General features: G+C 38.4%; 1 protein-coding gene across 9 annotated transcripts in view; it reads right to left on the bottom strand.

Moving 5' to 3' along the window:
- Nek10 (NIMA related kinase 10) overlaps positions 1-21,987 on the bottom strand; it is a 260,109-nt gene that overhangs the window by 230,356 nt on the left and 7,766 nt on the right. For 8 of the 9 annotated variants that reach the window (XR_012436301.1, XR_012436303.1, XR_012436302.1 and 5 more), the window contains exons 2-4: positions 17,742-17,816; positions 16,797-16,907; positions 16,474-16,534 (exon numbers count right to left, since the gene is read on the bottom strand). Coding sequence is in view for 6 of the 9 variants with exons in the window: in XM_074043773.1 (XP_073899874.1) it covers positions 16,474-16,534; positions 16,797-16,870 (135 nt within the window). In the remaining 3 variants the exon portion in view is untranslated. The remainder of the gene's footprint in view (positions 1-16,473; positions 16,535-16,796; positions 16,908-17,741; positions 17,817-21,987) is intronic. The other variant, XM_074043774.1, reaches the window with a different exon arrangement.

The following is a 21,987-nucleotide window of genomic DNA, read 5'->3' as shown; positions in this document are numbered from 1 at the left end:
CAAGTATACACACTGCTTACCAGGGGTTAAGAAGATAATGATAAAGAAGAATCTATCACTTGCACACCCATGTTTATTGCAGCACTATTCACAATAGCCAAGTTATAGAAACAGCCAAGATGCCCCAGTACTGACGAATGGATTAAGAAAATGTGGTATCTATACACAATGGAATTTTATGCAGCCATGAAGAAGAACGAAATGTTATCATTCGCAAGTAAATGGATGGAACTGGAGAATATAATTTTGAGTGAGGTTAGCCTGGCCCAAAAGACCAAAAATCATATGTTCTCCCTCATATGCGGACTTTAGATCAAGGGCAAACACAACAAGGGGACTGGACTTTGATCATATGATAAAGTGATAGCACACAAGGGAGGTATGAGGATAGGTAAGACACCCAAAAAACTAGATAGTATTTCTTGCCCTCAATGCAGAGAAACTAATGCAGATACTTTAAAGCAACTGAGGCCAGTAGGAGAAGGGAACCAGGAGCTAAAGAAAAGGTTAGTTCAAGAAGAATTAACTTAGAAGGTAACACACATGCACAGGAAAGCAATGCCAGTCAACTCCCTGTATAGCTATCCTTATCTCAACTAGCAAAAACCCTTGTCCCTTCCTATTATTGCTTATACTCTCTCTTCAACAAAATTAGAGATAAAGGCAAAATAGTTTCTGCCTGGTAGTTGGGGGGGGGGAGATGGGAAGGAGGGGGTGAGATGGAAGGAGAGAGAAATGACCCAACATTGTATGCACAAATGAATAAAAAAAAGAAAACAAGAATCTATCATTACTATTTGGTCTGCACATCATTATTATTTAATGATATGTATGCAAGTCATTAAAATATTTAGAGAGTCCACAACATAAGAAAATAAAATTTGTTTGAATTAACTACAACAACTTAACTGTGTCTCTGTTTACAATATGAACTGGGCAATTACTCATGTAGTAAGTTATCAGTATTCAAACAGTCAAGTTATCAGCAAACAGTTTAATTTGCCCATATCTACCTATAGTGGAGATAACCTTAAGATTTGTTTCTGGTACTACATAAAATTGAACATAGTGTAAATAAATAACCTGTCTCTTTCAAAGTACAAATGAAAGATGTCCTATAATTAATTATTATAGATGAGGTAAGTAGAATATAATGTGACAAAATAAAGATCAATTTTTAGTAAATTAATTCATTCTGCATGGTTATGAAAAAGAACTATAATATGTTCTGCTTAGTATCTCATCCCACTGAAAGATTTGAGAGAAATGAACATATAAACATTATTTCTTTACCAAAGAGAATATTCCTGACTTCCCAGAAGGTAGTCAGCTTTCTAGAAATGTACATTATAAGGACACTGTTTAACAGTGAGCAAAAACTGAATGCAAGCCACAGTTGAGTTTTTTTTCAAAATATTAATAATAAACATTCCATCCTACAAAAGTACCTTTCCATCTCAGTTCAATCAGCCAGTCTACAAGCCCCACAAACAAAAGGCCAAAGGCACTTGAGGCAGCCCATAGTTTAGTGGTTTAGAGATCAGATTCATTAGGTTCTATGGGTTCAAATTAGTTAATAGTGGATTTGCATAGTCTTAGAGATTTTGCTTAATCTCTCTGTGCATTGGTTTCCACATCATTAAAATGCAAATAATAACAGCATGTCACTCAGAATTAAGGTAAATGAATTACTATTTATAAAGTACTTGTTATGTGCCACACATAGTTTTAACTACTTTGTAAATACACTAACAGTCCTCATAATTACTCCCACTATATTGATGAATTTGATAAATAAGTAAAATATGTCATTATAACTTAAGTGATTTCCAAATGTGAACTGATAATCCAAATGATATTAGAGGAAGTCCCAAAAAGAAGTAAGTTACTTCTTGTTGAAGTATGAAATGTCATAACACACAGAAAACAGGACATGGATTTTCCAGGCCCAAAAATTTCAACTTGCCTTGCTGTTAAGAAAAATCCTGGAATGTTGTTTGCAAGACAAAAGGTAGCCAAGAAAGAGAAAACAAGCCTGAGCCACTCACAGCTCTGTCATCACTCTCCTGGGCAGAGCCAGGAGCCAGTATTGAGAAACAACTCATGGAGATGATGGATGGTAGCTATAGGTGTAGTGGCCAGAAACTTCATCATTAGAACCTTGAAGCAACCAGTCCCCTTCAGATGGACGCAAAGTGAGTTCAGAACCCAGAGCACTTTCTCATGGCTCCCTAATGCCTCAATCCCACTGGCACTGACCCTTCTATGCCTGAGCATGTACAGCCTGTGACTTCTGATCACATCAGGAATCAGGTGAGCACCTGCCCCAGCCTCCCTAGGTACAGCTGATCACAGTCAAGTACAGTGTCTAGTTTACACCTCAGCCTTCTCCCCTTGAATTCAGCCACTCTGAGGGTAGAATCAGATCTATTTTTAGTCTGAGCACTGCTCACAAAACATGGCATACATTAGCTATTCAAATGTGAAACTGCCAAACCAATTGTCACTCTGGACCCAGTCAACTAAAATTTATCTAGTAAACCACCTCCAGATAAATTCATCCAAGGCTTGGGTCATTTCTCCCCCCTTGTATGCACATATGGATAATAAAAGAAAAAAAAATAAAATATAACCAACACACACACACAAAAAAAAGATAAATTCATCCATTCAGCACATTTGGTGCAGACACGTGGCGGGCCAGACGTGCTGTAAGACACTGGATATACAGATTTACAGTGATTGGAACAGCCATGACCTCTGCCTGCAAGCTGCTCACAGCCTGAGGCAGTGGGGACTTGCAATCAGTAGACAGGTTGGGAAATGCACTGCAAAACTAGTGCAGTGGACAATGAAGGAGCCATAGCGGGTACTCCATGGTATTCCAGGCAGACTGTCACATAGACTGGAAGGCAGAGAATGATCTATGCTCTATGAAATGAAGGTATCTGTACAACTGGAACAACCTCAGTGGACAGGAAAGAGTAAAGCCTGAAGCAAAGGCAGCAATGCCTTCCAGAAAGTTTGAATAGTGTGAAACTTCTGACTGGAGATTTCAACAGGCCCTGACTAAGAGACCAAGTATGAGGCTCCATAGGTGGGTCTTCAGAGTCCACAGTGTCTTCCTTTGTCTCATCATTTTGTTTAAATGCCTGTAGTTCTCCATCCTTCAGATGTTTAATTATTTCACTCACTGTACTTAGAATGCCTCTCTTGTCAATATCACCAATGAAAAATCAGCCCATGTCTCAGGAACCATTTCTTTCCTGTCACTCAAGCTAAAAATGGCCTCCTCTCCTTCCTCACAATGTATCACTCATCCAGAACAGTGTCTTGCCCTGTGTGGTAATCACCTGGCCCCTCAAGAGCACAAGAACTCCCATGCCTCAATTATTTTTGTCTCCATATCTATCAAAACGTCCTTTACTTCAAGACAGTTAAGTAGCCAATAACAAATTCATCTTTTTCCTTCTTCATCTTTTCTTTTTGATTGCAAATTAATTTCTTTCTTTCTTGTGTCTCTAAATGTACAGCGGAAAATCTGACATCAGGCTGTGGAGAGATTCCTCTGATTTGTGGAACCCTCAGGAGGGACTGTCAGCCACTTTTGTAATTTCACTCTGTTTCAACAAGCACAGGGTAGCTCTTATCTTCAATTACTTGGTTTTCCTGGGTCTTAATTATTCTAAAACTGCTTTTGTTGAAGGAAGTGTCTCTGTCCCATGTGCCTCTGTTCCCAGGTCTGTCAAGCTAGGGGATGCTCTGACAGAACAGCAACTATAAACTAGTGCAGGAAGACACCAGGAGCATACTGTCAGGACAACAAGCAAACAGAAGGCATGCAACACCACACAGCGCAAGGCAAGTGGCAGGGCTCCTTAGAGTTTCTTGCAACTCTGCCTAAACCTACATGTTAGATTTCCTCTGGAACAAGTAATTTGACATCTTGGCCCATTTGCCAAAAATAGGCCATTTCTTGTTAGAGCAGAAATTCAGATGAGTGAGCCTTAATCCTAAATTTATTTTCAAAATAACTATCAGAGCTGCTGGGTATGGTGGTTCACACATATCATGCCAGACAGTCAGGAGGTAGAGATCAGGAGGATCTCACTTCAAGGTCAGTCTGGGCAAAAAGTTAATGAGACTCCATCTCAACAAACAAGCTGGGTGTGGTGGTATACAACTCTAATTCCCTTTACATGGGAGACATAAGTAGGAGGATCATTGTCTGAGGCTAGCTCTGGGCAAAAAAGCAAGACTCTACATGAAAAAGAGCAAGAGGGACTGGGAATGTGGCTCCAGTGGTAGAGTTCCAGCCTGGCAAGCGTAAGCCCCATAACACCAGAAAAAACAAAACAAAACAAGGAAACTTCTCAGAGCCAAATGTGTGTTCCAGCTGCATGCATATTTTGTTGAGGATTTCTGCCTGACTGTGACTCTTCTGGCCTTCTTCTTTTGTCTTTGGCCCTGGTTTTAATATATGATAACCTGTCAGATTTTATGCACTTTTTTAAGCTCCTTACATGAACAAGCCAGGTATAAGTAAATTCTTGAGTTATTTTCTCCAGAGTCTTCCTTCTCCTATAAATGTCTCCACATTATGTTACAGAATGAGAAGAGTTTGCTCAGACTAACATGTATTATTTCAGAATTACAATGCATGAAAGTTGCAAAACAGAATTACCCAGAGGTTTGGAGGGATTCAGAAACCTTCAGCCAACCTGCACTCAACTGAGGACAGTTATTTTCATTTTTTTCTTACAACAATCTACTTTTTGAATAAATCAACCATTACAAATAAGCATTTCTTGGTGAGTAAATACATGAAGAAATGCTCACCATCCCTGGCCATAAAGGAAATGCAAATCAAAACCACCCTAAGATTCCACCTCTCACCTGTTAGAATAGCCATCATCAAGAACACAAACAACAAATGTTGGTGAAGATATGGGGAAAAGGAACCCTCATACACTGCTGCTGGGAAAGTAAATTAACACAACCACTATGGAAAACAGTATGGAGGCTTCTTAAAAACTAAACACGGATCTGCCATATGATCCAGCAATACTACATTTTAGGCATATATCGAAAGGCATGTAAGTCAGCATACAATAGAGACACTTGTAAACCATGTTTATAGCACCAATATTCACAATAGCCAAGCCATGGAATCAGTCTAGGTGCCCTTCAACCAACGAATGGATAAAGAAAATGTGGTATGTATACACAATGGAGTATTATTTAGTCATCAAAAATGAAATTATGAGAAACAAGGAGGGCCCCCGGGCCACCAGTCGCATGCACCCAGACGGCTTGGGAAGACGTGGACAAGGCGAGCTTAGCGGTACTGCCACAGACAACCTGGGCCAGAGCAGCATAGCCCCCTGGACAGACCAACCCCCACCTGGGGAAAAAAGAGAAACTGAGTAATAAGCAATAAGAACAATAAAGACAAGCGGGAAAGAGGGCGGGGTGCACAGAGCACCAAAGATTGAGGGAAGGGAATCCTTCCCAGAACTGTAAATAAACAAGCTGGGCTGGTGGGAGTGGGGGCGTGCACCCAGCAACCAGGAGCGGGAAATCTTGTAAAAGTGGCGGTGGGAGGAAAACTCCACAGGAGAGGGGGGAAGACCCACTTCCCACGTGAGCTGTAAACACGCAGGCCTGGAAAGCGGGTGCAGCGTCTCCTCCCCCAGTGTGCTTGGAAAGGGGAAAGCTTGTAGCAGAGGCTCCTGCACAGAACTCTGAGTAAACAAAGCCTGCAGGGCCAGGTGAGTGTTAAGCTCACCCCTGAGATCTGCATAAATAAAGCCTCCAGCAACAGCAGGCTGACGGCAGCAGGCAGGAAAGCCACAGCCGCATATACCATTCTCAGAACTGTCTCCAGACTCTTTTTTTCTCTTTTTCTCCCTACCTTTGATGAGAGAAAAACCAAATCACACCTGCATGCTGAAAAACTTGCTGAAACTATATTGCATTTGAACTTGGGAAACTTCGTGGGTTTTTTTGTTGTTGTTGTTCAGTTTTGTTCTACTTTATGCATCCCCTTTGATGAGACAACTACAGAACAACATCTGAGGCACCATCCCCAGGACTGGAGACTGAGACGGACAACAAAATTATTAAGACTGAAACTTCACTGCATTTGAACTTGGAGGTTTTGGGTTTTTTTTCTATTTTTCATTTTGTTTTACTTTATTTTTATATCTATCTATCTATCTATCTATATATATATTTCTTTCATTTACTTATTTTTTATTTTTATTCCTACCTTTATTCTTTTTATTTTTTATTTTCAATACTCTCTCTGTCTCTCTACTGCCTGTTCAGCTTACTGCTGATTAGTACACTAACGCTCCCTGTTTATACCTTTGAAACGTTTTGTTTGATTCCTTGTTTTGTTTTTTCCTACTTGTCTGTTTGTTTTTCCCTTTTCTTTAACTTCGTGCTTTCCAGCTCCTCTCACCCTTCCATTCTAAATATTACCATAATTATTATTACAAGCTAGAAAATACTTAATTGCACACAGTACAGGGACAGTCACAACACCATGGACAATGACGGGAAGACAGAAAAAACAGGGAAACCAGTTTCCCCACAGCAAAAAATTAGTACAGGAACCAGAGGGGAATGAAGAAAACAGATACTCAGATACAAACTCCAACAAAATGAAGATAAACTATGCCAAAGAACCCAATGAAGCCCACAAGAATAATTTAAAAGAAGACATACTACAGGTACTCAATGAGAATTTTATAGAGATGATACTGGATAAGATCAACCAAAATGTACAGGAGACACTCAAGAAATTCCAAGACAACAAAAATAGAGAATTTGAAAAAGCAAAAGAAGAAATAAAGGAAACCATAGAAGCACTGTATAAACACAAAAGTGAAACAGAGAACACGATTAATAAAGAGATAAATGAACTCAGGACAAAAATAGACAACATTAAAGAGGAAACCACCCAGGATACGGAAAACCTCAGAAAAAAGAATGAAACAGAACTGCAAAACAAAACAAAAGGCCAATCCAGCAGAATAGAACAAACAGAAGACAGAATCTCAGAACTTGAAGATGAAATGGTAATTAAAGGAAAAACCAAAGAACTATTAATTAAACAACTCAATACCCAAAATATCAAAAATTGTATGTTCTCCCTCATATGCAGACATTAGATCAAGGGCAAACACAACAAGGGGATTGGACTTTGAGCACGTGATAAAAGCAAGAGCACACAAGGGAGGTGTGAGAATAGGTAAGACACCTAAAAAATTAGCTAGCATTTGTTGCCCTTAACGCAGAGAAACTAAAGCAGATACCATAAAAGCAACTGAAGCCAATAGGAAAAGGGGACCAGGAACCAGAGAAAAGGTTAGATCAAAAAGAATTAACCTAGAAGGTAACACACATGCACAGGAAATTAATGTGAGTCAACTCCCTGTTTAGCTATCCTTATCTTAACCAGCAAAAACCCTTGTTCCTTCCTATTATTGCTTATACTCTCTGTACAACAAAATTAGAAATAAGGGCAAAATAGTTTCTGCTGGGTATTGAGGGTATAGTGGGGATAGGGAGGGGGCAGAGTGGGTGGTAAGGGAGGGGGTGGGGGCAGGGGAGAGAAATGACCCAAGCCTTGTATGCACATATGAATAAAAAAAAAAAAACGAAGGAACAGAGTATATATATATATACTGCATATTCCACTCACTCTGAGTTCAAAAGTGTTTTTGAAAATCGGCATTATTGCCATTCACCTGATACAGCTAGAAACATGATTTCCCGTTTTTCAGGCATTAATTTCAAAACTTTGGTGACCAAGAGAGACACTTTGGACATGGTTTGGCAGATCTGTTGCTCAGAGAGTTCTTTCATGTGGAAACAGAAAGCCCTCCTGTATCAGGATAGGGTTCATTTGCTTCATTCATATGTATACATATACATAAGACATATATACATATAATAAATGGGCTTTTCATGAAAAATTTGTATTAAACATCACAAATAAATATTTTAAGAAACTTATAAAAAAAAATAACAGCAAATTTCCCAAATCTAGAGAGATGTTCCCATACAGATGCAAGAGGCCTCTAGGACACCAAACAGACCAGATCAAAATAAAACTACCCCACGACATATCATCCTTAAAACCACAAGTTCAGAAACTAGGGAAACAATATTGAAGGCTGTAAGAGAGAGAAAACAAATAATATACAAAGGTAAACCCATCAAAATCACAGCAGACTTCTCAACAGAAACATTAAAAGCAAGAAAAGTGTGGGGTGAGATCTTCTGGGCACTGAATGAAAATAATGTCAACCCCAGGATACTCTACCCAGCAAACCTATCATTCAAAATAGATGGAGCAATAAAAGTCTTCCATGATAACCAGAAACTAAAAAAAATATGTGACCACAAAGCCACCACTACAAAAGATTCTTCAAGGGATTCTGCACACAGAAAGTGAAACCCAACTTAACTATGAAAAGGCAGGCAGCACCAAACCACAGGATAAGAAAAAGCAAGACAGGAGAGAGTAACCTCAACTTAGGTACACACAATCAAACCTTCAAACAACTAAGACAACTAAATGACAGGAATCACTACATACTTATCAGTACTAACACTTAATGTTAACGGACTTAATTGACCCATCAAAAGGCACCACTTGACGAAATGGATTAAAAAGGAAAATCCAACAATTTGTTGCTTACAGGAGACCTATCTCACCGACAGAAATAAGCATAGGATTAGGATGAAAGGCTGGAAGAAGATTCAAAGCCAATGGCTCCGGAAAACAGGCAGGAATAGCAATACTTATCTCTGACAAAGTAGACTTCAAACCTACATTGATCAAACGAGATAAAGAAGGACATTCCATACTAATAAAAGAGGAAATAGACCAAAAGGAAATAATAATCATCAACCTGTATGCACCCAATGTCAATGCACCCAATTTCATCAAACATACCCTGAAAGACCTAAAAGCATATATTAATGCCAACACAGTGATTGTGGGAGACTTTAACACCCCATTATCATCACTAGATAGGTCATCCAAACAAAAAATCAATAAAGAAATCCAAGATCTAAAACATACAATAGATCAAATGGACCTACTTGATGTCTACAGAACATTTCATCGAACCTCTACACAATATACATTCTTCTCAGCAGCCCATGGAACCTTCTCCAAAATAGATCATATCCTAGGGCATAAAGCAAGTCTCAGAAAATATAAGAAAATAGAAATAATACCGTGCATACTATCTGATGACAATGCAGAAAAACTAGAACTCAACAACAAAAGTAAAGACAAAAAACATGCAAACAGCTGGAAGCTAAATAACTCATTACTTAATGAACAATGGATCATCGATGAAATAAAAGAGGAAATTAAAAAGTTCCTGGAAGTCAATGAAAATGAAAACACAACCTACCAGAACCTATGGGACACAGCAAAGGCAGTCCTGAGAGAAAAGTTTATAGCCATGAGTGCATATATTAAAAAGACTGAAAGATCCCAAATCAATGACCTAATGATACATCTCAAACTCCTAGAAAAACAAGAACAAGCAAATCCCAAAACAAATAGAAGGAGAGAAATTATAAAAATAAGATCTGAAATCAATGAAATAGAAACCAAAAAAAACATACAAAGAATTAATGAAACAAAAAGTTGGTTCTTTGAAAAAATAAACAACATCGACAGACCCCTGGCAAACCTGACTAAAATGAGGAAAGAAAAAACCCAAATTAGTAGAATCAGGAATGCAAAAGGGGAGATAACAACAAACACCATGGAAGTCCAGGAAATCATCAGAGACTACTTTGAGAACCTATATTCAAATAAATTTGAAAATCTTAAAGAAATGGACAGATTTCTAGATACATATGATCATCCAAAACTGAACCAAGAGGAAATTAATCACCTGAATAGATCTATAACACAATATGAAATTGAAGCAGCAATCAAGAGTCTCCCCAAAAAGAAAAGTCCAGGACCTGACGGATTCTCTGCTGAATTCTATCAGACCTTTAAAGAAGAACTGACACCAACCCTCCTTAAACTGTTCCACAAAATAGAAAGGGAAGGAAAAACTGCCAAGCACATTTTATGAAGCCAATATTACACTTATCCCAAAACCAGGCAAAGACACCTCAAAAAGGAGAACTATAGGCCAATCTCCTTAATGAACATTGATGCAAAAATCTTCAACAAAATAATGGCAAACCGAATTCAACAACACATCAAAAAGATTATTCACCACGACCAAGTAGGCTTCACCCCAGGGATGCAGGGGTGGTTCAACATACGAAAATCAATAAACATAGTAAACCACATTAACAGAAGCAAAGACAAAAACCACTTGATCATCTCAATAAATGCAGAAAAAGCCTTTGATAAGATCCAACACCATTTCATGATAAAAGCTCCAAGAATACTAGGAATAGAAGGAAAGTACCTCAACATTATAAAAGCTATATATGACAAACCTACAGCCAGCATTATACTTAATGGAGAAAAACTGAAACCATTCCCTCTAAAATCAGGAACCAGACAAGGATGCCCACTATCTCCACTCCTATTCAACATAGTACTGGAATTCCTAGCCAGAGCAATTAGGCAAGAAGAAGGAATACAAATAGGTAAAGAAACTGTCAAAATATCCCTATTTGCAGAAGACATGATCCTATACCTTAAAGACCCAAAAAACTCTACTCAGAAGCTTCTAGACATCATCAATAGCTATAGCAAGGTAGCAGGATATAAAGTCAACATAGAAAAATCATTAGCATTTCTATACACTATAATGAACAAACTGAAAAAGAATGTATGAAAACAATTCCATTTACAATAGCCTCAAAAAAAATCAAATACCTAGGTGTAAACCTAACAAAAGATGTGAATGACCTCTACAAGGAAAACTATAAACTTCTAAAGAAAGAGATTGAGGAAGACTATAGAAAGTGGAGAGAGTGCTCATGCTCATGGATTGGTAGAATCAACCTAGTAAAAATGTCTATACTCCCAAAAGTAAGCTACATGTTTAATGCAATTCCCATCAAAATTCCAATGACATTCATTAAAGAGATTGAAAAATCTGTGAAATTTATATGGAAACACAAGAGGCCACGAATAGCCAAGGCAATACTCAGTCAAAAGAACAATGCTGGAGGTATCACAATACCTGACTTCAAACTATATTACAAAGCAATAACGATAAAAACAGCATGGAACTGGCACAAAAACAGACATGAAAATCAGTGGAACAGAATAGAGGACCCATATATGAAGCCACACATCTATAACCAACTTGTCTTTGACAAAGGAGCTAAAAATATATGATGGAGAAATAGCAGCCTCTTCAACAAAAACTGCTGGGAAAACTGGTTAGCAGTCTGCAAAAAACTGAAACTAGATCCATGTATATCACCTTATACCAACATTAACTCAAAATGGATCAAGGATCTTAATATCAGACCATAAACTCTAAAGTAGATACAGGAAAGAGCAGGAAATACTCTGGAGTTAGTAGGTATAGGTAAGAACTTTTTCAGCGAAACCCCAGCAGCACAGCAACTAAGAGACAGCATAGATAAATGGGACCTCATAAAACTAAAAAGCTTCTGTTCATCAAAAGAAATGGTCTCTAAACTGAAGAGAACACCCACAAAGTGGGAGAAAATATTTGCCAGCTACACATCAGACAAAGGACTGATAACCAGAATATATAGGGAACTTAAAAAACTAAATTCTCCCAAAACTAATGAACCAATAGAGAAATGGGCAAGTGAACTAAACAGAACTTTCTCAAAAGAAGAAATTCAAATGGCCAAAAAACAGATGAAAAAATGCTCACCATCTCTAGCAATAAAGGAAATGCAAATTAAAACCACACTAAGATTCCACCTCACACCTGTTAGAATAGCCATCATTAGCAACATCACGAACAACAGGTGTTGGTGAGGATTTGGGGAAAAAGGAACCCTCTTACACTGTTGGTGGGAATGTAACTTAGTACAACCACTCTGGAAAAAAATTTGGAGGCTACTTATAAAGCTAAACATTGACCTACCATTTGATCCAGCAATACCACTCTTGGGGATATACCCAAAAGACTGTGACACAGGTTACTCCAGGGGCACCTGCACACCCATGTTTATTGTGGCACTATTCACAATAGCCAAGTTATGGAAACAGCCAAGATGCCCCACCACTGACGAATGGATTAAGAAAATGTGGTATCTATACACAATGGAATTTTATGCAGCCATGAAGAAGAACGAAATGTTATCATTTGCTGGTAAATGGATGGTATTGGAGAACATCATTCTGAGTGAGGTTAGCCTGGCCCAAAAGACCAAAAATCGTATGTTCTCCCTCATATGTGGACATTAGGTCAAGGGCAAACACAACAAGGGGATTGGACTTTGAGCACATGATAAAAGCGAGAGCACACAAGGGAGGGGTGAGGATAGGTAAGAAACCTAAAAAATTAGCTAGCCTTTGTTGCCCTCAATGCAGAGAAACTAAAGCAGATACCTAAAGGCAAGTGAGGCCAATAGGAAAAGGGGACCAGAAACTACAGAAAAGGTTAGATCAAAAAGAATTAACCTAGAAGGTAACACACACGCACAGGAAATTAATGTGAGTCAACTCCCTGTACAGCTATCCTTATCTCAACCAGCAAAAACACTTGTTCCTTCCTATTATTGCTTATACTCTCTCCTCAACAAAATTAGAGATAAGGGCAAAATAGTTTCTGTTGGATATTGAGCGGGGAGGAGAGGAAGGGGGTGGAGTGGGTGGTAAGGGAGGGGGTAAGGGCAGGGGGGAGAAATGACCCAAGCCTTGTATACACATATGAATAATAAAACAATAAAAAAAATGAAATTATGTCATTACATCATTTGGATGTAACTGGAGATCATCATGTAAAGTGGAATAAGCTAGGTTCAAAAAGACAAGTATCACATGTTTTCTCTCACATATGTAATCTGTACATATTTATTTACATATATAAATGTAAATGTGGGACTATTTGAGAGGACAAGTAGGGGGAGAGGGAAAGAGAAAGATGAGGGTGAATAATATTAAAGTACATTTTATCAACGTATGAGGGTGGCATAATGAAACCTGCCCAAAACTATTGAAAAACAGGATGGGGGAGAGATGGGGAAAGGAAAGCGCCATAAAGAAAAAAAATATGCATTTTTGTGTGTGTGAAGTATTTAATAGAAATGCCATTCAAACTTATCAGGAGGCAGACTGCAAATTCCAAAGTTGGTTAAAGGGAAAAACTACTAAATTAACTTTAATTAAACTTGCTAGGTGTTAACAAGAAAGAAGTGTTGAAAGGCAGCAAAACAGATGAATTTCAAAATTGAAAACTCTGAGCCAAAAAGAAAAAAACACCCAGGCTGGTAAAATGGTTCTAGTGGTATAGCACGTACCTAGCAAGCAAAAGACCCTGAGTTCAAATTCCAATACCTCCAAAAAATAAAGAGAGAAAGAATAAATAAAACCACCACCATTGGTGTTTGTCTTCCCAGGCCAAGAGGTTGCACGTACTTATGTGGACACCCAATTCTCAAGTCACAATTCAATGTAGGAAAAACTGACCCAAAACTCACATAGTAGAGAACTCAGTGAACCAGAGGCAAAACTCAAGGTTTCTGGCAGTGGGAAATGAATGATCTCATAATAAAATAAGCATGTATATAAGACTTTCCAAAGGAAGAGAAAAAATAATGCTGCAATGGTGAAATAAGGCGCCTTGGGAAGAAAGGAAACGTGGAGGTGGTATCACTTCTGGAATGGTGATATGTGGAGGTGGTTATCATTAGATTTGGGTCTTAGAATTTGGGTCAAGAATTCATAGGAAGGAAATCTGAGAGAAGTGAATAATAAAAGCAAAAAGTACCAGTCTAATATTTTGATTACACTGTAAGATGTACATGGGAAAAAAACGGGCACTACAAGCACAACTATATGCTGAGCCATCTTGCTTACCTCTCCAAGAAGGTCTGTGAGCAGGTGGGAAAAAAATTTTCACAGCACAGAGATAGACAAAGGGTAAAGACAGTGAGGGGAGAAGAGACATCCTGAGGGCTGTAGCATCATAACATAGAGGAAGGTGTTCACAGGGAAAAGATATTTTAAGGACACTTGACTCTAAAATCAATGCTCACCCAACTATAACTTTTAAATGGTAAGCAAGTTTTCCAATTCATCTACAGGATATTTCAGTGGTAACAGATATACATTGCAAATATGGAGTGTCTGGATTCAGAACTGTACTCCATTAGCAAACTGTATGATCTTGGGAAAGTCATTTAATTTCTATAAAAATGGGAGTTATAAGGAGAATGATGGAGGGAGTAAATACAACTATGATATATTGTAAGCACGTTTGTAAATGTCACGATGTACCCCCAGTACAACAATAATATAATAAAAAAGAAGAAAAAGTAGGAGTTGTAATTATTAAGCAGTGTGATTCAGGTACAGCACTGAGCACACGGTAAGCTAAGCATTCCCTAAATATGAACTATCATTATTTGGCCTTCCTATGTCATTGAGTCATTAGAAAATCATTCTCTAATATAAATAAATAGAAAAAATATTAGTATTCTCTGGTAGTTTTGTTGATACAACAAAAACTATCGGGGATGGATTACCAATCACATGAACACTTACACAAGAATACTGTATTTCAAAATAGACTTTGGGTTCAAGTCCCATCCCTGACATTTTCTAGTTGACAGTGTTAAATAAGTGTCTGCTATTATTATTAGCACTGCTATGTTGTTCCCCAGATAATCTCTAATGGGTTGCCTCTAACCTAAAGACTTTCTACAGCCTTGCAGAAGCAAAACCAAAACTGAAAAGTCTACAGATAAATTAAAGCACAAGTGTCTTTCCTTCCCTGACTAATAAAAATACTTAAAATGCTATTAAAAACAGACAAACTGTGGGGTGCATGCCTGTAATTTCAGCTATACAGGAGGCCTAGGTAGGAAGATCATGGTCCAAGGCTGGCCCCCAGGAAAAAAAATGCAAGACACTATCCAAAAAATAACTAAGGGAAAAAAAAAGTGGGTAATATAAGAGTGTCTCAAGTAGTAGAGCACCTGCCTAGTAAGCAAAAGGCCTTAAATTCAAACCTCAGTACCACCAAAAAAAAAATAATCCGAACTCACTCCTCTCTCCTCTTTTTGGTGAGGTACTATCATTGGAGGAAGGCAAATGCAGGGGGGTCTGTCAGGTCCCAATTTCCATACAATTCACAGAGCTTGCAATTCATGGCAAAACATATTTTTGAAGGGTCTCACAAAAAAGAGAATCTCATAACATGGAAGTTTAGCAATGATTATTTTAGTATAACAAGATAAAGTGCGGAGAAACATGCTGCTCTTCACATGCAGGAGATGAGAGCAAAGAAGCCTCAAAACGGTGGTTCTAGGGCTGGAGAAACACTCAGTGGTTGAGTGTTTGCTTAGTATTCACAAGGCTCTGGGCTTGATCCCCCGTACCACAAAAATAAATAAATTAATTAATTTTTAAAATGGTGGTTCTTATCTAGGGTGTTTATCTAGTGAGTTTCATGTTGAATTCCTATTTAGATACTGTCACCTAGCAATCCATAATCAATGAATTGCTTCCAAGCATTGAGATAATAGGTTTAGAAAGGGTTTATTACCCAAAACATGGCTAAGATGGGTCTTGTTTTTACATTTAAAAAATGGAGACAAGTGGTGTAAATTTACCCAAAAGACAGGGATAGTAGGAGCCAGAGCTGCCCTTTAATTCTCTCTCTACCTACTTATTCAAAGAGTTTACAGCTTCTTAATATCCAAAAGAATACAGGCTTGTCCTCATTCTATATTTCCCTATTCTATTCTTTCCTTTTTAGCATCTAAAAGGAGAATGGAGGGTGATGGGCTTGATGCTCTGATTTTTCAGTTTTGTATAGATAGCATGTATATATTTTCCCTGTCACCTCATCTATCTATCTTGCATCAGTATAATCTGCAGGAAGCCTCAAGAGTGGTGTAAGTCCTGCAAGGAGCCAGATTGGGAGGAATAAAAAGAGGAGGAAAATGTGGTAAAGAGTGCTTTGGAAAATGGAATTGTCCTACAGCTCTGATGAGGCAAATCTGTCATTCAGTAAAAGAGTTGGCTGTTTATTGACTGATGAGTAGAAGCTTTGCTAGTCTGGACACATGGCAATAAGTGTAGAACAAAGCAGGGTGCCTGCATGAGAGGGAAAGGATACAAGAGCTGTGGGTGCCAAGTCTTGACAGAGCTTGAACCAGGTATGAGAGAACCAGCCAGATGAAGCAAGGGAAAACATGTGGAAGAACAAAGAAACTGAACATATTGCCTTCATAAGGCTGTAAATGGATCCCTTCAGAAACATGTGATCGTTCTTTTATTAACACACACACATTCTTTGAAAATACTACCTGTTGTTTGCTTGACTGAACGTTCAAAAGGCACCGGAGTCTTTTAAGATCTGAATAGTCCCTAGGAGAAAGAATAGCACAAAGTCAACCAGCAGAAGTCTCCAGGTAAACAGGTCATGCTACCCACTGCAGCACTGCTACTTGGAGGCCTGCCAAATGCATACATGCTAACCATTTTCTTTAGCACTGTAGAAATGATCAAATATTTCAGTAAACATTGTAACCCAGAGAAATCATTGTCAGGATCTATTTCTCAAGAAGCCATCAAATCTCTTCAATAGCTACTGCCCCAGTTAATAAACGAAAGACTCTGTATGGATTACCTGGTGGTAGCTCCTGGCAGTTTTCTATCGGTTGATCTGTCTGTGGTCTTCACCTTTTTGTCTTGATTAGGCATTGTAAAATATCAGTGCCTCAGAACTAACATCGCATTCCTCGCAAAATAAAATGGAGGGAAGAACCTTAGTTGGGTTGTGTGAACCAAAATATTTGCAATTAATACAGATGAAACTCATTTACAACATCTATTTAAATAGTCAAAAATTAATATTTATTTTTAATACAACAGTACAGAGTTAAAATGCCATTTACTATTTATCTTCAAAAGTTTTGGATACATTTAGGGCATCATTTATAGTAGCCCATGAGCCTATATGGGCTCATTCTTGATTTCAAGTGTTCTAGTGACACAAGATAGGACCAGGGAGAAGGTATAAACTTCAAAGGCACAACCCCCTTGACCTGCTCCCTCCAGCTAGGCCTTACCTCTAAAAATTTCTACCACCCCAGGTTGAATATGAAATGTCCCCCACAGATTCATATGGGGAACATTTCATATTCAAACGATAAGATGCTGCCCTTAACTCCCAAAGATTCATGGCCATCTCCTAACACAAAATGAGAATTCCTAAAATCTTAATGATTCCATCATTGTTGAAAAGTTCAAGTCCAAAGTCTCTTCTGAGACTCAAGACAAACTCTTACTGTGAGTCCCTGTAAAACTACAAAGTTACATACTTCCAAGATACAATGGCACAGAATAAATATTCTCATTCCAAAACAGATGAACAGGAGAATAGTAAAGAAGGACTGGAGCAAATCAAGACAGAAAACCTGTAGGGAAAACATTAAATCCTGTAGCTCCATGTCCAGCATTCCAGCCATACTGTGGCATGATCTGAGTTCAATGGGCTTAGGCAGCCCCAACCCTATGTCTTTGCCATTTGCAGCCCATGTGGCATCTCCCTTGGGTTGGCTCCACTCATTACCTGTGGGTTCAGCAGACATCCCATATTCCTGGCATCTCCAACATTCTGGGCTCTTCATTGCAGCTGAGACTTCACCTGCACAGATTCACACATTGCCCTTTTGAGGGCTGCCTACAGGGACACCAGGGCTGCCTGCAGGGACTCTGACTCTTCCACACACTGCCTGGTTCCCAGGATTTCCTTTGTAATCTGGGTGGAAACCCCTATGGTCCCATAATCTTTCATTCTACATGCCTGCAAAATCATTGCCATATAGATGATACCAAGATCTGCTGCCAGCTCAAACAGTAGCTAGGCCATCTTGGACCATGGCTGCAGTGGCCTGTTGGGTGTCTGGGCAGCTGAGCATCATGAAATGAATCCTTGAGAAACAACTTCCTGGGCAGTCCTATACATACCCAGAGGCCCTCTCTTCTCAAGGGAAAGACTTTCAAATGAGTTTACTCTTTCATATACTTGAACCTGAGATACCTGGGGTCTGGCCAATTCTTGAAATGCCGTCAAGTCATCTTTTCTATGGTCCTGAAGGTGCAAAGTGCTTGGCTTCTTTTTTAATGGTACTAATCTCTTTGGAAACCATGCCTTCCTTAGCCCCAGTTTTACACTGGCTTTTCTGGCCAAACTGCATTTTTCAAGTCTTCCTGCTTTTTGCCCCTGATTCTCACTTTCTTTTTATTTTTTTATTTTTTTTGGCAGTTCTGGGGGTTGAACTTAGGGCCTCATGCTTGCTAGTCAGGTGCTCCAATAACCATGCCACCACCTGAATGCTGGGCTGCCTTGAAGTTTCCTCCACCAGATTAACTAGTTCATCACCTTTAGTCCTTCCACGAAGTCTCAGAACATGAACAAAATGTAAACAAGTTCTTTACAAGAATGTAACACAAATGGACTCCAGTTCAATGCCAAGAGTCCTTGTTCCTATCTGAAACCTCAGGAGCACAGTCTTTACTGTCCCCATTCCTGTCAGTATGCAGGTCTTCTCCTACCAGAATCACCCTCTAAGTTGAGTTTATAGCCTTTTAAGGCTTCTCTAGCCCAAATTCGTCCTGCAAACCAGTTAAAGTCTTATAAACCACATTGTCAGACTTAGTCACAGCAATGACTCCACTGCTTGGGTACCAATATTCTGTGTCAGTCAGACTTTCCCTCACTGTGACAAAATACCTGACATAAACAACTAAAAGGGGAAAAGATTTATTTTATTGGTTTCAGGAGTTTCAGTCTGTAATCCTTGACTCTATCACTCCATTGATCTGGGTGATAGAAGATTCATCATGGTGGTAGAAGCAGGTGGCAGAGGCTACTTAATTCATGGCAGACAGGAAGCAGAAAAAGAGGAATGAACTGGGCACTAGGTATAACCTTCAAAATCATGTCACCAGTGACCTCTTTCTTCCATGTAGTCCCCATTTCCTAAAATTTCCAACAGCTCTCAAAAGTAACACCACCAGCTGGGGACCAAATGTCCAACACATGGGCTAGTAGGGGACCTTTCATATTCAAGCTATAATACTTTCTCTTTTTTGGCAGTACCAGGGGATGAACTCAGGGCCTAGTGCTTGTCAGGCAGGCACTCTACCACTTTAACCCCTCTGCCAGCCCTCAAACCATGGTATTTCAGTAACATAGCAAACACCAAATTAAATATAATATTGGTTTAATTTAATGGGTTGTAAAAAATATCCAATTCTATTTAAATGCCACCATTTGACTTCAATGTGTTGTTCAGGCATAAGAAAATATGCATTCTTGTTTATAAATGCATGCCTTCATTTATTGTGAAATCTATGGTCAAAATGCAACTATCTAAGAAGACCTGAGTATGCTACATATATATACATGAAGACTGCATAATGAAACCCATCAAACACTAAAAAAGAGGGAGGAGAGAAGGGGAACATGGGAATATAATACAGCAGGTGAACTTGGTCAAAGCACATTGCATGCATGTATGGAATTATCACAGTGAGACCTTCTCCTGTTAATGTATGCTAACTTAAAAATGAAATAAAATTTAAATTTTTCTATCTATTATGCACTGATATTTTTTGCTACGAACCCTGTTCAATAAGACAAGTCACTGCTCTTGTACTTATATGTCACAGCAATGTCAAATTGTAAAATTTTGTATTTATCTCATCATGAACCAGTATCCCTGAACAGCATTAATCTAGATTACTAAAGCCTGTCTTCAGATAAGTGGATTGTTTTCACAGTAACCCTTGACAACTCACTGACTGAGAACCTTAGTGGATGAATTCATAATTCTCAATACCATTACCACCAGGAGTGAGGTGGCTTGAGCCTTGAAGAGGAGAAATGTGGCCAACAATGTAGACTCCACTTAAAAGGAAAGCTGGGGCTCTGGGTACGGTTTAATTTGAGAAAAAAGATTCCACTGCTAAAAATAAGAATAGAAATCCACTTATGAATGAGATAAGGCCGACACAACACATAAACCCTTATAGCAACATGGATTTTCCTTCAATTCTAATGGGAAGGCTGAAATTTAGTTTTGGATTTTTTTTTTCTACATAAGGGAATGGGGCACAATAGTGAAAGACTGTATGGCATAGCCAAGTGCAAGCTAGTTTACAAAACAGAAACTTTCCGTGTCTTTGCTTTACGTACCTCAGTCATGGGATCTAAATACTATCCCAGGTAGGAGGGAAATATCTTCCCAACCCAATGGCAGAGCCAGTGGGTTTATTGTTTACAGATCTAGTCAAGCAGAAACACAATTATAATTCTGAGTCATTGCTGAACTTTCTAATTCAGTTCTGAAAAGAAACTCTCAAAAGTAATTCTGATCTTTTATTGTCGTTAAAATTTAGGTTAATGCTAAAGCAGTCCCCAGAGACGCCTACCTCATTTGCTCATGATCTCTTGTTAATTGCAGGGTAAACATGTATGACAGAGGAAGAAATTCATGCCATGGTAAAATTAACTAGCTGCCTGTAATTAATCTAAATTGTGCAACATAAACCCACTAACTAAATAACAGTGAGCCTTGTGATCCTCAGATTTTTTCCCTCAGAAATCCTCTTTTTCCCACAGTTGCTGAAAGTGCTCAAAAGATCCTTAAATAGCCTCATGTTTACTAAATATAAATCAGTCATTTGAGTCAAGATAGGATGTAACTTCAAATCCCACAAATACCTTTTCTCCTACCAACACTTAGGTTATATCTTCATAAACATTCCATTTTGCTTACTATAGTTACTAATGGTTAAAAAACAGCACTTAAATAAATATTACTAACAGTAAAAAAGTTTAGTGTGACTGAAGTTAATAGGTTTATTATTTTTTAAAAAGCACTAAAATAAACTGCTATAAACCTTTTGCCACAAAAGGAAGTCAGACTCCCTTGCAAGGGCAGTGAGGAATTTCTATTCCTTTTGATGGACTGTGGTCAGCCTTCCATCTCATATGGCAAGCTTCAGCTCTGGCTATGCCCAAGTGGACAGAATGAAAGAATTCAGAAAACGTTCATCCCCATAACTAACTGGCGATGCAAAATAGAAGAACATTTTCCCAATTCCTTTACTATGGATGCTTTTTCTTAAAATTCCTTTAATATTAGTTCTTATTTTAAAGTGATTAAAATAAAACAAATTCATATAGAACGGTCAGATGTAAAACAGATGTGTTAAAATGCATTAGTGAATTGTTAATTTATTAATGTTGAAGAATGTACCATAGCGATGCATGATGCTAATAAAGGAAGCTTAGTGGATGGTATATGGAACTTGGGCAGTTAATTAAGTACAGTGCTTTGAGAATAGAGGAAGTTTTCTTTTTACAAAGAATCTTTGCACTTTGGTCTTTAACGGATGTATGATGCTTGGTCTTTCCAAGTTATGTGTGTTTCAGAACCATATATCCTGTACAAAAAGTGTCCGATTATATTGGTCAAATTGATGGAAAATAAAAGATGCAAACATTTTCAAAGTAAAGTGAGCAAAATGTTGAGGAAATCCTATAAAAAACATGACTGACATATCCACTGAAGCTCAAAAAGGGAGTGTGGTTCTATAGCCTAAAATGTAGTTTACCATATTAATGTTCATATTATATTACATTGCTGCTTTTCTTCAGTGGAAAATACATGTGAAATTAGCAGACAGAGCCAGTTTTACAAGAACCTTAGAGCACGCAGTGTGAAGGGGATAATACCTTCTAGGCTCAGGAACAGAAGGTAAATGAAGGACAGGTACAGAGAAGATGACAGAGTAGTAGAGCTTTG

This window comes from Castor canadensis, chromosome 10 (assembly GCF_047511655.1).
Source record: "Castor canadensis chromosome 10, mCasCan1.hap1v2, whole genome shotgun sequence".
In the NCBI taxonomy this organism is placed as follows: domain Eukaryota; kingdom Metazoa; phylum Chordata; class Mammalia; order Rodentia; family Castoridae; genus Castor; species Castor canadensis.
This window is presented reverse-complemented; position numbering and strand designations above follow the sequence as displayed.